A 15,075-nucleotide genomic window follows, 5' to 3' on the forward strand; every position below is an offset into this window, starting at 1 on the left:
TCATACATTACCAGGAAAGTCCAGGAACAGAGCATTTTCTCCCTCATGGAGAGGGTCAGGTAGGCAAGTATGCAGTCATGTGTGCCCCAAATGCCACCATGTCCCTCACATGCGCCCCCGCAATCTGTTTTCCCAACTTCCCCCCTCTGTGACCCAATTGCCCCAGTGTCTCCTTGACTTGCCCCACCCAGAAGTCTATTTCCCTGGTGACTCAGTTAACGTTAGCAATGCAGGTTAATTTATTCATTTAATGCTGAACTGGTATACAGGAAAATGGCCGCCGCCCTCCTACACTAAGGACATATTTGGTATTTAATTGTCAACTTGCATATCGTAGTTGCGGCTCACCAGGGGAAAGACTTAAGCGTCGACAAGGTGTGGAAGCCATTTTCTTGTTTACCAATGCAGCAGCATCACCGTATGTCCATCATTGTTCAAGCGTCCGAAGGGGAAGGGGAAAAAAACAATCAATGACGGCGGCCATTTTATTGTGGTCCGTATAATATTGATATTCGTAATCCTTTACAGATTTCAGAGCGGAATCCCCGGAGGAGAGGATGATGTTACTGGGGAGGAAGGTAGGAATACATTGATATTGTACGTATGAACCTGTGAACTGTGTGCCCAGGTGTGTATGTATGAGGGTGTAATGCTGGACAGTGGTTGTGGGTATGGAGGGTATATGCGCTGGGCATGAGGATGTATAATGTGTGCCCAGGTGTGTATGTATGAGGTGTAATGCTGGGCAGTGACTGTGGGTATGGGGAGTATATGTGCTGGTCATGAGGCTGTATAATGTGTGCCCAGGTGTGTATGTATGAGGTGTAATGCTGGGCAGTGACTGTGGGTATGGGAGGTATATGTGCTGGGCATGAGACTGTATAATGTGTGCCCAGGTGTGTATGTATGAGGTGTAGTGCTGGGCAGTGACTGTGGGTATGGGAAGTATATGTGCTGGATATGAGACTGTATAAGGTGTGCCCAGGTGTGTATGTATGAGGTGTAATGCTGGGCAGTGACTGTGGGTATGGGGGGTATATGTGCTGGACATGAGGCTGTATAATGTGTGCCCAGGTGTGTATGTATGAGGTGTAATGCTGGGCAGTGACTGTGGGTATGTGGAGTATATGTGCTGGATATGAGGCTGTATAATGTGTGCCCAGGTGTGTATGTATGAGGTGTAATGCTGGGCAGTGACTGTGGGTATGGGAGGTATATGTGCTGGGCATGAGGCTGTATAATGTGTGCCCAGGTGTGTATGTATGAGGTGTAATGCTGGGCAGTGACTGTGGGTATGGGGGGTATATGTGCTGGGCATGAGGCTGTATAATGTGTGCCCAGGTGTGTATGTATGAGGTGTAATGCTGGGCAGTGACTGTGGGTATGTGGAGTATATGTGCTGGATATGAGGCTGTATAATGTGTGCCCAGGTGTGTATGTATGAGGTGTAATGCTGGGCAGTGACTGTGGGTATGGGAGGTATATGTGCTGGATATGAGACTGTATAAGGTATGCCCAGGTGTGTATGTATGAGGTGTAATGCTGTGCAGTGACTGTGGGTATGGGGTGTATATGTGCTGGGCATGAGGCTGTATAATGTGTGCCCAGGTGTGTATGTATGAGGTGTAATGCTGGGCAGTGACTGTGGGTATGGGGTGTATATGTGCTGGGCATGAGGCTGTATAATGTGTGCCCAGGTGTGTATGTATGAGGTGTAATGCTGGGCAGTGACTGTGGGTATGGGGGTATATGTGCTGGGCATGAGGCTGTATAATGTGTGCCCAGGTGTGTATGTATGAGGTGTAATGCTGGGCAGTGACTGTGGGTATGGGGAGTATATGTGCTGGATATGAGACTGTATAAGGTATGCCCAGGTGTGTATGTATGAGGTGTAATGCTGGGCAGTGACTGTGGGTATGGGGAGTATATGTGCTGGATATGAGACTGTATAAGGTATGCCCAGGTGTGTATGTATGAGGTGTAATGCTGTGCAGTGACTGTGGGTATGGGGTGTATATGTGCTGGGCATGAGGCTGTATAATGTGTGCCCAGGTGTGTATGTATGAGGTGTAATGCTGGGCAGTGACTGTGGGTATGGGGTGTATATGTGCTGGGCATGAGGCTGTATAATGTGTGCCCAGGTGTGTATGTATGAGGTGTAATGCTGGGCAGTGACTGTGGGTATGGGGGTATATGTGCTGGGCATGAGGCTGTATAATGTGTGCCCAGGTGTGTATGTATGAGGTGTAATACAGGGCAGTGACTGTGGGTATGGGGGGTATATGTGCTGGCCATGAGGCTGTATAAGGTATGCCCAGGTGTGTATGTATGAGGTGTAATGCTGGGCAGTGACTGTGGGTATGTGGAGTATATGTGCTGGATATGAGGCTGTATAATGTGTGCCCAGGTGTGTATGTATGAGGTGTAATGCTGGGCAGTGACTGTGGGTATGGGGGGTATATGTGCTGGGCATGAGGCTGTATAATGTGTGCCCAGGTGTGTATGTATGAGGTGTAGTGCTGGGCAGTGACTGTGGGTATGGGAAGTATATGTGCTGGATATGAGACTGTATAAGGTGTGCCCAGGTGTGTATGTATGAGGTGTAATGCTGGGCAGTGACTGTGGGTATGGGGGGTATATGTGCTGGACATGAGGCTGTATAATGTGTGCCCAGGTGTGTATGTATGAGGTGTAATGCTGGGCAGTGACTGTGGGTATGTGGAGTATATGTGCTGGATATGAGGCTGTATAATGTGTGCCCAGGTGTGTATGTATGAGGTGTAATGCTGGGCAGTGACTGTGGGTATGGGAGGTATATGTGCTGGTCATGAGGCTGTATAATGTGTGCCCAGGTGTGTATGTATGAGGTGTAATGCTGGGCAGTGACTGTGGGTATGGGGTGTATATGTGCTGGGCATGAGGCTGTATAATGTGTGCCCAGGTGTGTATGTATGAGGTGTAATGCTGGGCAGTGACTGTGGGTATGGGGGGTATATGTGCTGGGCATGAGGCTGTATAATGTGTGCCCAGGTGTGTATGTATGAGGTGTAATGCTGGGCAGTGACTGTGGGTATGTGGAGTATATGTGCTGGATATGAGGCTGTATAATGTGTGCCCAGGTGTGTATGTATGAGGTGTAATGCTGGGCAGTGACTGTGGGTATGGGAGGTATATGTGCTGGATATGAGACTGTATAAGGTATGCCCAGGTGTGTATGTATGAGGTGTAATGCTGTGCAGTGACTGTGGGTATGGGGTGTATATGTGCTGGGCATGAGGCTGTATAATGTGTGCCCAGGTGTGTATGTATGAGGTGTAATGCTGGGCAGTGACTGTGGGTATGGGGTGTATATGTGCTGGGCATGAGGCTGTATAATGTGTGCCCAGGTGTGTATGTATGAGGTGTAATGCTGGGCAGTGACTGTGGGTATGGGGGTATATGTGCTGGGCATGAGGCTGTATAATGTGTGCCCAGGTGTGTATGTATGAGGTGTAATGCTGGGCAGTGACTGTGGGTATGGGAGGTATATGTGCTGGATATGAGACTGTATAAGGTATGCCCAGGTGTGTATGTATGAGGTGTAATGCTGTGCAGTGACTGTGGGTATGGGGTGTATATGTGCTGGGCATGAGGCTGTATAATGTGTGCCCAGGTGTGTATGTATGAGGTGTAATGCTGGGCAGTGACTGTGGGTATGGGGTGTATATGTGCTGGGCATGAGGCTGTATAATGTGTGCCCAGGTGTGTATGTATGAGGTGTAATGCTGGGCAGTGACTGTGGGTATGGGGGTATATGTGCTGGGCATGAGGCTGTATAATGTGTGCCCAGGTGTGTATGTATGAGGTGTAATGCTGGGCAGTGACTGTGGGTATGGGGAGTATATGTGCTGGATATGAGACTGTATAAGGTATGCCCAGGTGTGTATGTATGAGGTGTAATGCTGGGCAGTGACTGTGGGTATGGGGAGTATATGTGCTGGATATGAGACTGTATAAGGTATGCCCAGGTGTGTATGTATGAGGTGTAATGCTGTGCAGTGACTGTGGGTATGGGGTGTATATGTGCTGGGCATGAGGCTGTATAATGTGTGCCCAGGTGTGTATGTATGAGGTGTAATGCTGGGCAGTGACTGTGGGTATGGGGTGTATATGTGCTGGGCATGAGGCTGTATAATGTGTGCCCAGGTGTGTATGTATGAGGTGTAATGCTGGGCAGTGACTGTGGGTATGGGGGTATATGTGCTGGGCATGAGGCTGTATAATGTGTGCCCAGGTGTGTATGTATGAGGTGTAATACAGGGCAGTGACTGTGGGTATGGGGGGTATATGTGCTGGCCATGAGGCTGTATAAGGTATGCCCAGGTGTGTATGTATGAGGTGTAATGCTGGGCAGTGACTGTGGGTATGTGGAGTATATGTGCTGGATATGAGGCTGTATAATGTGTGCCCAGGTGTGTATGTATGAGGTGTAATGCTGGGCAGTGACTGTGGGTATGGGGGGTATATGTGCTGGGCATGAGGCTGTATAATGTGTACCCGGGTGTGTATGTATGAGGTGTAATGCTGGGCAGTGACTGTGGGTATGGGGGGTATATGTGCTGGATATGAAGCTGTATAAGGTGTACCCAGGTGTGTATGTATGAGGTGTAATGCTGGGCAGTGACTGTGGGTATGGGGTGTATATGTGCTGGGCATGAGGCTGTATAATGTGTGCCCAGGTGTGTATGTATGAGGTGTAATGCTGGACAGTGGTTGTGGGTATGGGGGGTATATGCGCTGGGCATGAGGATGTATAATGTGTGCCCAGGAGCGTATGTATGAGGGTATAATGCTGGGCAGTGACTGTGGGTATGGGAGGTATATGTGCTGGACATGAGGCTGTATAATGTGTGCCCAGGTGTGTATGTATGAGGTGTAATGCTGGGCAGTGACTGTGGGTATGGGAGGTATATGTGCTGGACATGAGGCTGTATAATGTGTGCCCAGGTGTGTATGTATGAGGTGTAATGCTGGGCAGTGACTGTGGGTATGGGGGGTATATGTGCTGGGCATGAGGCTGCATAATGTGTGCCCAGGTGTGTATGTATAGGGTGTAATGCTGGGCAGTGACAGTTGGTATATATGTGTTGGGCATGAGGCTGTATAATGTGTGCCCAGGTGTGTATGTATGTATGTATGTATGTATGAATGAATGAGGTGTAGTGCGGGGCAGTGACTGTGGGTATGGGGGGTATATGTGCTGGGCATGAGGCTGTTTAATGTGTGCTCAGAAATGTATGTATGAGGGTGTAATGCTGGGTATTTACTGTGGGTATGGGGGGTATATGTGCTGGACATGAGGCAGTTACTTGTACATGAGACGATGTGTGCTTAGGTATTATTGTGTATCTTTCACTAATAGGAGATGGTAGAAACTCTGACCAGGGTTGTATGTGATAAGAAGAGGATTTACTGGTCTCCCAGTGTTTCATATTTGAATATATTCCATATACTCTGTGATGTTTATTATAATATATTTATTCCTAGACAACTGAGCTGTGAGGAACACAAGTCTTTATTGGAGGTTGCTGAGGATGGACAATGCCAGGAGTCACACGACTGAGAGGATAGTAAATCTCACCTTGGAGATCATCTACCTGCTGACTGGAGAGGTGAGGGGGTCCCGGGGAACCACACAGTGACATCACTCTTACCTGTATTATTAACAAGGGAATTGACAGGAGAGGTGAGGGATTCTGGTAGAGAGGCTCCACCACTTGCGATCCTGGGGGTATATTTACAAAGATTCGTGTTTTGGCCGTTTTGAAGGGTGTTTGAACTCGAATGGTATCGGGTGCATTTTACTGCAACTTTTTGAATCCTGATACGATCATTCACTAAGCTGCCGAGTTTTACACAATCGTTTTTTCCGATGTCGATGTGATTCGTAATATCAGGCAGTGTTTTACGGGAGTGATGAGTAAAACACTGCCTGACAAAACACAAGGAATCCCGGCCGGATCTGTGAGATCCGTGCAGGGCTTCATTGTGTACCTTAAAAAGTTGATTAAAGTCTTAAAAAATCTGAAAAAAAATTGCGTGGGGTCCCCCCTCCTAAGCACAACCAGCCTCGGGCTCTTTGAGCCGGTCCTGGTTGAAAAAATATGGGGGAAAAAATGACAGGGGTTCCCCCATATTTAATCAACCAGCACCGGGCTCTGCGCCTGGTCCTGGTTCCAAAAATACGGGGGACAAAAAGCGTAGGGGTCCCCCGTATTTTTGAAGCCAGCACCGGGCTCCACTAGCCAGGTACATAATACCACAGCCGGGGACACTTTTATACTGGTCCCTGCGGCCCTGGCATTACATACCCAACTAGTCACCCCTGGCCGGGGTACCCTGGAGGAGTGGGAACCCCTTAAATCAAGGGGTCCCCCCCCTCCAGCCACCCAAGGGCCAGGGGTGAAGCCCGAGGCTGTCCCCCCCCCCCCCCCCATCCAAGGGTGGCGGATGGGGGGCTGATAGCCTTGTGAAAAAATGTGAATATTGTTTTTAGTAGCAGTACTACAAGTCCCAGCAAGCCTCCCCCGCAAGCTGGTACTTGGAGAACCACAAGTACCAGCATGCGGTGGAAAACCGGGCCCGCTGGTACCTGTAGTAGTACTACTACTAAAAAAATACCCCCAAAAAAACAGGACACACACATCGTGAAAGTATAAGTTTATTACATACATGCACACCTCCATACATACATACATACTTACCTATGTTCCCACGAGGCTCGGTCCTCTTCTCCATGTAGAATCCTTGGGGTACCTGAGAAAAGAATTATACTCACATAATCCAGTGTAGAATCCGACCTTTGAATAATCCACGTACTTGGCAAAAAAATAAAACGGAAACCCGACCACGCACTGAAAGGGGTCCCATGTTTACACATGGGACCCCTTTCCCCGACTGCCAGGACCCCCCCCTGACTCCTGTCAAAGAGGGTCCCTTCAGCCAATCAGGGAGCGCCACGTCGTGGCACTCTCCTGATTGGCTGTGTGCTTCTGTAGTGTCTGTCAGGCAGCAAAAAAATAGACCTGCTTTTTCCAGTCGAGTTTGGATAACCATGCACGGATCAGTGCTTTTTTTAACGAATCTAAAAAAAACAGACCCGCACTTGAGCACTCAGAAACTAACACCCAAATACGAATGAATAGTGAATGCCCGTATTGTATGAAATAACAGCCGTGTTTGACCGATGGTCTATTCATTCGTATTTCGGAACTTTGCAAATCAAACCATTACGAATAGTCCAAACACTGCAGAGATTGGTGCTTAGTGAATTCCCGGATTGGGACTTAGAAAAAAAAAACACAAATCGGACAAACTCGAATTCTTAGTAAATATTGGCCCTGGTCTCTGTGACACCACCTGTGACTCCAGTCCTAGAAGACCTCAGTGTTTCCAGTCTCAGACCTCCGTGACCCTGGTTGCAGAGATGCCAGACCTGAATGGCCCTGACTTTGTTGAAGTATTAAATGTCCCTAATCTACTTGGTCTATCAGGAATGTACAGTGACTGGAAATGTAGTCATCTTCCTGTATAGTCATCAGATCTGTTACAAATGTCTGCAGTTTATAAAGTAACTGAAATATGATGTTTGCATAAGTATTCATCCCCTGCAGCCTAGTACATGGTAGAACCACCCGTTGCTGCAGTAGCAGCTGTATGTCTGTTGGGTACGTCTCTACCAGGTGTACACACAGTTTGGTGACGCCCAGTCTTCCTGGCAGAGTTGCCCCAGGTTACTCAGGTTGGTTGGATGACGCCTGTGGGCTGTAGGACAGTGACTTGGCCGTTCTAGATCAGTCACCTTTGTGTTGTGCAGCCAGTGCTGGTTTCTCCTTGTGCTGGGGATTATTGTCCTGAGCGGTGGACTTTCTCCCAAGCTGTAGGTCCCTAGCAGACTGAGCTGTAGTCTTGCAGTAGCTCCCTGTATTTTGCACCATCCGTCCTTTCTTCAGCTGTAAAAAGATGCCCAGTTCCCACTGAGGAAAAGTGTCCCTCATGATGCTGCCACCCCTATACTGAAAACTGTAATATTCAGGCGCAAAAAGAAAATTCATAATAATACATTAACACCACAGTCCTGATAATATCCCTGAATACTAAGTGCTGCTCCCAAAAGTAACTCTGAATTACTTCAGTCATTCAAAGGTTAACACTTGATAAGAGAGTGCATAGTTAAAGTTATCAAAATGTATTAATACAGTAAAATAAATACATTAAAAGATAAGCATGGACAATAGTTCATCAGACTAATCCTGTATAATATATAAACACAAGTTTAATTCTAAACCGCTACCAGTGCCTTATATCATGGTCCCAATGAAATCGTTACTTAGACCTCAGGTAGTTATATGTATGAATAAGTATCCAATGAGTCTCCACTTACCGTAATTTTTCTCCTCTGAGTCTGAATCAGTGAAATAACCGTATTGAGGAGAAAGAGTATTCCCAGTAGTAGCACCATGGGCTGTGACAGTGGGGCAGATGTATTAAGCCTGGAGAAGGCATAAAGCGGTAATAAGTGCAAGGTGAAAACGCACCAGCCAATCAGCTCGTAACTGTCAATTTACATACGGGAGCTGATTGGCTGGTGCGTTATTACCTTGCGCTTATCACTGCTTTATCACTTCTTTATGCCTTCTCCAGGCTTAATACATCTGCCCCAGTGTGTTAATCAGCCACACAGTGGGGGTTATTCAGATTCTGAAGGATCTGCGACGGAATGTGCAAAGTGCTGATTATCTGTACTTTGCACATGTGCAGGACCTGTTCTGTGGGTGTGCAAACTGTTCCTGCAACGTCGGAAGCAGGGACGGCGTCAGACTGTCAGTGACTGACTGAGCAGGACTTGCTCCATTTGTGAAAATGGAAGTGTGTCAACGCTGTTTAGGGGGAGGAAGAGGTCAGGGATCTCCATGGTTGCACAGAGGTTTCCTGGCCTCTGCGACAGCTGGCTTGCTCATCCCCATGGGTGCCGCAAGCCGCCCGATGTGAGCGAGTGATCTGATGCTGGTCCTGGGACGTAGGTCGGATCACTACTGCAGCAGGAGGTGTGTGCTTGTAATAGCCGCCTCCTGCTGCGTTACCGTACAGCGCTGTCACTGCTGCTTCCAAGAAAGTGATAGCAACTCCAACCACCTCTGAATCAGGCCCAGTATTCCATGCAACATTACTGCCAAGCTTTTACTGATCAGGGTTCACAATCACAGCAACGTCTTTCTCAACCTGCCCGCAGGAGGACTTTGGGCCTTGTTCAGATCTGATTGCAGCAGCAAATTTGTTAGCTAATGGGCAAAACCATGGGCCTAATTCAGACCTGGTGGCACGCAGGCGGTTTTTTGCACTGCTGCGACCAGGTAATCGCCGCCTACAGGGGAGGGGGGAATCGCTCTGCAGGGGTGCGATCGGCTGTGCAGTCAGCTGCATAAACAAGAGTTTGTGCAGTTTCTGCACAGCCCAGGACTTACTCAACCGCTGCAGTGATCCTAGAAGAAGTTGACGTCATGAACCCTCCATGGAAATGGCTGGGCACGCCTGCGTTTTCCTGGACACTCCCAGAAAACGGTGAGTTGTCGCCCACGAACGCCTTCTGCCTGTCAATCTTCTTGCGATCGCCGGTGCGATCGCTTTCTTAGTTAGATTCGTTGCTGCCCGGCGACCCCCGTCGCCCGCCAGTGATGCGCCTGTGCATTGCGGACCACACGCATGTGCTGTTCAGACCCGATTGCACTGCTGCGAAAAAAGGCAGCGCGCGGTCAGGTCTGAATGACCCCCTATGTGCACTGTAGGGGGGGGGGCAGATATAACATGTGCAGAGAGAGTTAGATTTGGGTGGGTTATATTGTTTCTGTGCAGGGTAAATACTGCACTGCAGTACACTACAATTTAGATTTCCGTTTGAACACACCCCACACAAATCTAACTCTCTCTGCACATGTTACATCTGTCCCACCTGCACTGCACATGGTTTTGCCCATTAGCTAACAAATTTGCTGCGTCGATCAACTCTGAATTAGGCCCTTTGTCTGCACAGACAGCACCAAGCATGCAGATCTAAGCTGTGAAGGTTCTAATCACCATCTGAGCTCCGGCAATTGTAGCCAGGAATACGTATCGGCCAAGTGTGCCTTGCACCGTCCACGCTCTGGTAATTGCAGTCAGGTGAATATCAGCAGGACGGATGCTTTCTATGAACTGGCTGAGGGAGAGCGCTGCTGTGTATCCAGAGCTTGTGATATATACTGTGTGTGTGTACACACACACACACACACACACACACACACACACACACACACACACACACACACACACACACACACACACACACACACACACACACACACACACACACACACGCAAAAAAGTATTTGGACAGCCACCGATTGTGCAAGTTAACCCACTTAAAAAGATGAGGTCTGTAATTTCCATCATAGGTACACTACAACTGTGAGAGAAAGAATCTGGAAAAAAAAAAATAGGAGATCACATTGTATGATTTTAAACAATTTATTTGTATATTCTTGTGGAAAATAAATATTTGGACACCTACCAAGCAGCAAGATTTCTGGCTCTCGCAGACCTGTTACTTCTTCTTTAAGAAGCTCTTCTATCCTCCACTCGTTACCTGTATTAATGGCGCCAGTTTGAACTGGTTATCTGTATAAAAGACACCTGTCCACACCCTCAGTCAGACTGCTACCTCTCCACCATGGCCAAGACCAGAAAGCTGTCTAAGGAGACCAGGGACAAAATTGTAGAGCTGCACAAGGCTGGGATGAGCTACTCGACAATAGGCAAGCAGCTTGGTGAGAAGAGATCAACTGTTGGCGCAATTACGTCCACTACGAGGCTCGAGGGGTCTCTGATCACTCTCCTCTGATGATGACTCTTGCTGTGGAAAGTCAGAGGGGGCACTCCTATTGGAAATTGCACCCCTCCTGGCTGACCCAGCTGGGGGACTGCGGTGACTTGGAGACTCAATGGGAGGGGTTCTTTGGCGACAATATAGGGTCTGCCCCGGGTACAGTAGTTTGGGACTCGTTTAAGGCGTTCTTGAGAGGCTCATATATTGGACGGATAGCGGCTCATAAAATGGCCTCTAGGGAGAGAGAACAGGCCCTTGAAAAAGATGCTAGAGACCTAGAGTCCCAATATTTATCTGACAACGCCCCTGCGACAAAGACACGATGGCTGGTGGCTCAGTCAGTCTGGTTGGCCCACCTGTCTGATAGAAACTCTCGCTCCCTTCTTTTCAAAGCTACTAATATATATATGCAGGCTGATAGGACGGGGGGCCTTCTGGCCCGCCTTATACATTACGATCGCCCTGGGACCACGATCACCCAGATGTCCGGAGCGGATGGCTCCTTTGTCGACACCACACCGGACATTGCGCTGTTATTCCGATCTTACTTTTCTGAGGTTTATAATTCTCAGTTGCAGCGCTCTACTTCTGATCTTTCACGCTACATGGGGGGTGTCCCGCTACCTGCACTCTCCTCTGAGGCCTGCGAGTTGCTGGAGGCACCTTTAACGCTCGAGGAGGTGACTGCGGCCATTGGTATGTCCCCTAATGGCAAGGCTCCGGGATGCGACGGAATTCCCTCCGAGGTATATAAGAATCATATTGATTTTTTTGGCCCCAAGCTGCATGCCCTATATTTAGATATATTTGCCAGAAACGATCTCCCCCCCTCCATGTCAGAGGCAGTTATAATAGTGATCCCAAAACCCGGTAAAGACCCCAAATCTCTGGACTCCTATAGACCGATATCCCTGATTCCCACCGACGCCAAGATCCTGGCAAAGATACTGGCAATACGGCTTAACACAGTGATAACCTCCCTCATTCACCCGGATCAGACTGGCTTCATGCCAGGAAAGTCCACGTCTATTAATTTACGTAGATTGCATACCATTTTACAGCTCCCACACGGACTCCCTTCTGACTCGGCTGTGGTCTCGCTGGACGCGGCCAAGGCCTTTGACAGCATTGAGTGGGCTTATTTGTGGGAGGTGTTGGCTCGTATGGGATTTGGACCCAATTATATAAAATGGATTAAACTACTATATCAACATCCGAGTGCCAGGATCTTGGTGAACGGTTATGTATCCCCATCTTTTCAGTTGACCCGAGGTACTAGACAGGGTTGCCCCCTGTCCCCTACGCTGTTTGCCTTGGCCATAGAGCCCCTGGCATGCTTGATTAGATCACACCCGGATATTGTGGGAATATGTACAGGATCACGTGAGGATAGGATAGCTCTTTATGCCGATGACATGTTGCTGTTTTTGCAGGATTACACCAGGTCAATGCCCATCCTGCTGCGTGTGATAGAAAGATTTGGAGATCACTCGGGCCTTAGAATTAACTGGCCTAAATCATACATTATGCCAGTCATAGGCCCCCCTCCTACTGTTTCCAAAATCCCCCTACCACTGTGTTGGACGGTACAGTTTAAGTACCTTGGAATCCAAATAACTAATGACCCTTCTGATTTTCTCCCCCTGAATCTGGATCCGACCATGCAGTGGGTCATGGGCAAATCTAAGACTTGGTGTAAGCTTCCACTAACGGTCTCTGGCAGGGTTAATCTCATTAAAATGATTATACTGCCTAAACTCCTATATATTATTCTTCAATCCCCGGTATATATCTATCCAACATTCTTTAGAAAATTGAATAGCGTTCTGTCCTCACTGATCTGGGCTAATAAAAGACCTAGGATACAGTTAAATACTCTTACCAGACAGAGATCTGACGGTGGCCTGGCTCTACCTAACTTTCAGATATATTACTTCGCTGCTCAGCTGACTCATATCACTATATGGGCACAAAACTCTGAGACCGACTCTCTACATTGTGAGTTTATCCGTTGTTACTTTCCCTACCTCTCTCCTATGCAGGTGCTACTGAGTGGGAGCATAGCTAGGTTTCTTCCCCCTATCATTTTTCAGGCCCTAAAGATTTGGAGGGCCCTGAGAGACCTCCTGAGATATGACGACCTAGACCCGGATACTCCCCTGTGGTACTCTGACTGGCTCCCTGAATTGCATGCGCTTGAGGGGCGGGAGGTGTGGGCTCCTAGATCGGTGATCTCTGTCTCTCAACTTTATCTAGATACTACATTAAAATCCTTTCAACAGCTGAGGGATGAGTTTGACCTACCCAATTCCTACTTCTTCAGATACCTCCAGCTTCGTCATGCCCTCCAGACCCAATTTGCTGAATCACCCCCGCGAATCCTCCCATTTCCCATCAAGACATTTGTGACCACTTTGGGTCAGGCTAAGATGGTCTCACTTGCGTATGGATATCTTCTCACCAAGCTCCATGCGGACCCCTTGACGCGTCTCCGTGGAAAGTGGGAGGAGGATCTGGGTCCAATAAATGAGGAGGATTGGGTCCTCGCTTTAGAATACCCTGCTAAGGTTACTAAGTCCCTTAGATATCAACAGATTCAATTCTTCATTTTACACAGAACTTATATGACTCCAGCTAGACTGGCTACGTTTGGCACAGGCAGATCTCCTCTCTGTCCTAAGTGTGGGGGGGCGGTGGGAACATACTGGCATTTAGTGTGGGACTGTCCGAGGTTGGGGGTGTTCTGGTCGGGGGTCGGGTCAATTCTGGAGAGTACGGGGGTGCCTGGCGGACTGCTTACCCCACAATTCTGTATATTGGGAATGGGGTGCCTTGCTCCTGAGTCTGGTTCAATGGGTCTCTATGCTCTAAATGTATGTGCCTTGGCTAAGGTTTGCATTGCAAGAGTGTGGATGGCCCCTAAAGGACCGTTAATATCTGCACTTAAGGCCTTAATTAATGACACTATAATTAAGGAGAGATATGTTTACATGAAGCAAAACGCATCAGCTAAGTTTGAAAAAGTTTGGTCTCCATGGCTAGATTCCCCCCACTCTCATCCTGTTCCCCAAATATAGTAGACACTAAAGTGCAAGCATGTCAATAAATTACTATGACTGAAGTGTACTGAGACGATGACGGTTGGGCCCTGTGAGCCCACATGCTCATACACGTGTATGACTAGTGGAGCCCTGAATCAAAATACTCCTTAATTTGCCTCCCTTGCCTTTTTCTTTGGTTGTTTGTTATTTTTCTATAGTTTAGATTACGGGTTTAAATATAAAAAATAAATGAGGACTAATATAGATGGGTGCGGATTTTGTAAGTCATGAAGGTTAGAGCATTAGGAAATCCTAGTATACATCTATACTGAAAATGTATTGATACTTTTTTGATGTTAGATATGTGTAAAACGCGACTTGACATATTTTGAATAGATGTAATGCTTGAGACATGATTATGCTCTGCAATGTATGTACCTTAATCTCCAGACTGCTGAATAAAAATTACTTTATAACTGTTGGCGCAATTATTAAAAAATGGAAGAAATACAAGATCACTGAATCTCCCTCGACCTGGAGCTCCATGCAAGATCTCACCTCAGGGGGGATCAATGATCTTGAGAATGGTGAGGAATCAGACCAGAACTACACAGGGGGACCTGGTCAATGACCTCAAGAGAGCTGGGACCACAGTCACAAAGGTTACCATTAGTAACACACTACATTGTCATGGATTGAAATCCTGCAGCACCCGAAAGGTCCCCCTGTTTAAGCCAGCACATGTCCAGGCCCATCTAAAGTTTGCCAGTGACCATCTGGATGATCCAGAGGAGGATTGGGAGAATGTAATGTGGTCAGATGAGAGCAAAATCAAACTTTCTGCTGCGGGGTACACTGGGCTCCACAAGGATAGACATTGGGGTGTAGAGTAGGATCTTGATCCGAAGCACCAACAGGCTCAACTGCTTTGACCTTCTTCCCAAGATGCATAGCGCCGCCTCCTGTATCACCCCGCCTCCGTGCACAGGAGCTCAGTTTGTAGTTGGTGCTTGCAGTGCAAGCATGTAACACGAAGAGCTGCTCACAGCAGCTCTAGAAAAAGCTTTTTCTGAGGAAAAAAGAAGACTACAAGGGCTGCAGCAGAGGCACAGATTGTGCTGGATGTCAGTAGAC

The 15,075-nt window shown here is 47.9% G+C and overlaps 1 protein-coding gene across 1 annotated transcript in view; it reads left to right on the forward strand.

The window, feature by feature from the left end:
- The first annotated feature begins 392 nt into the window (after window positions 1-392).
- Window positions 393-15,075, forward strand: part of LOC135057049 (zinc finger protein 260-like) — a 111,787-nt gene continuing 97,104 nt past the window's right edge. The window contains exons 1-2 of the mRNA XM_063962924.1: window positions 393-578; window positions 5,527-5,651. Coding sequence (XP_063818994.1) covers window positions 5,574-5,651 — 78 coding nt within the window. The 5' untranslated portion in view covers window positions 393-578; window positions 5,527-5,573. The remainder of the gene's footprint in view (window positions 579-5,526; window positions 5,652-15,075) is intronic.

Source organism: Pseudophryne corroboree, chromosome 3 (assembly GCF_028390025.1).
Source record: "Pseudophryne corroboree isolate aPseCor3 chromosome 3, aPseCor3.hap2, whole genome shotgun sequence".
Lineage (NCBI taxonomy): Eukaryota > Metazoa > Chordata > Amphibia > Anura > Myobatrachidae > Pseudophryne > Pseudophryne corroboree.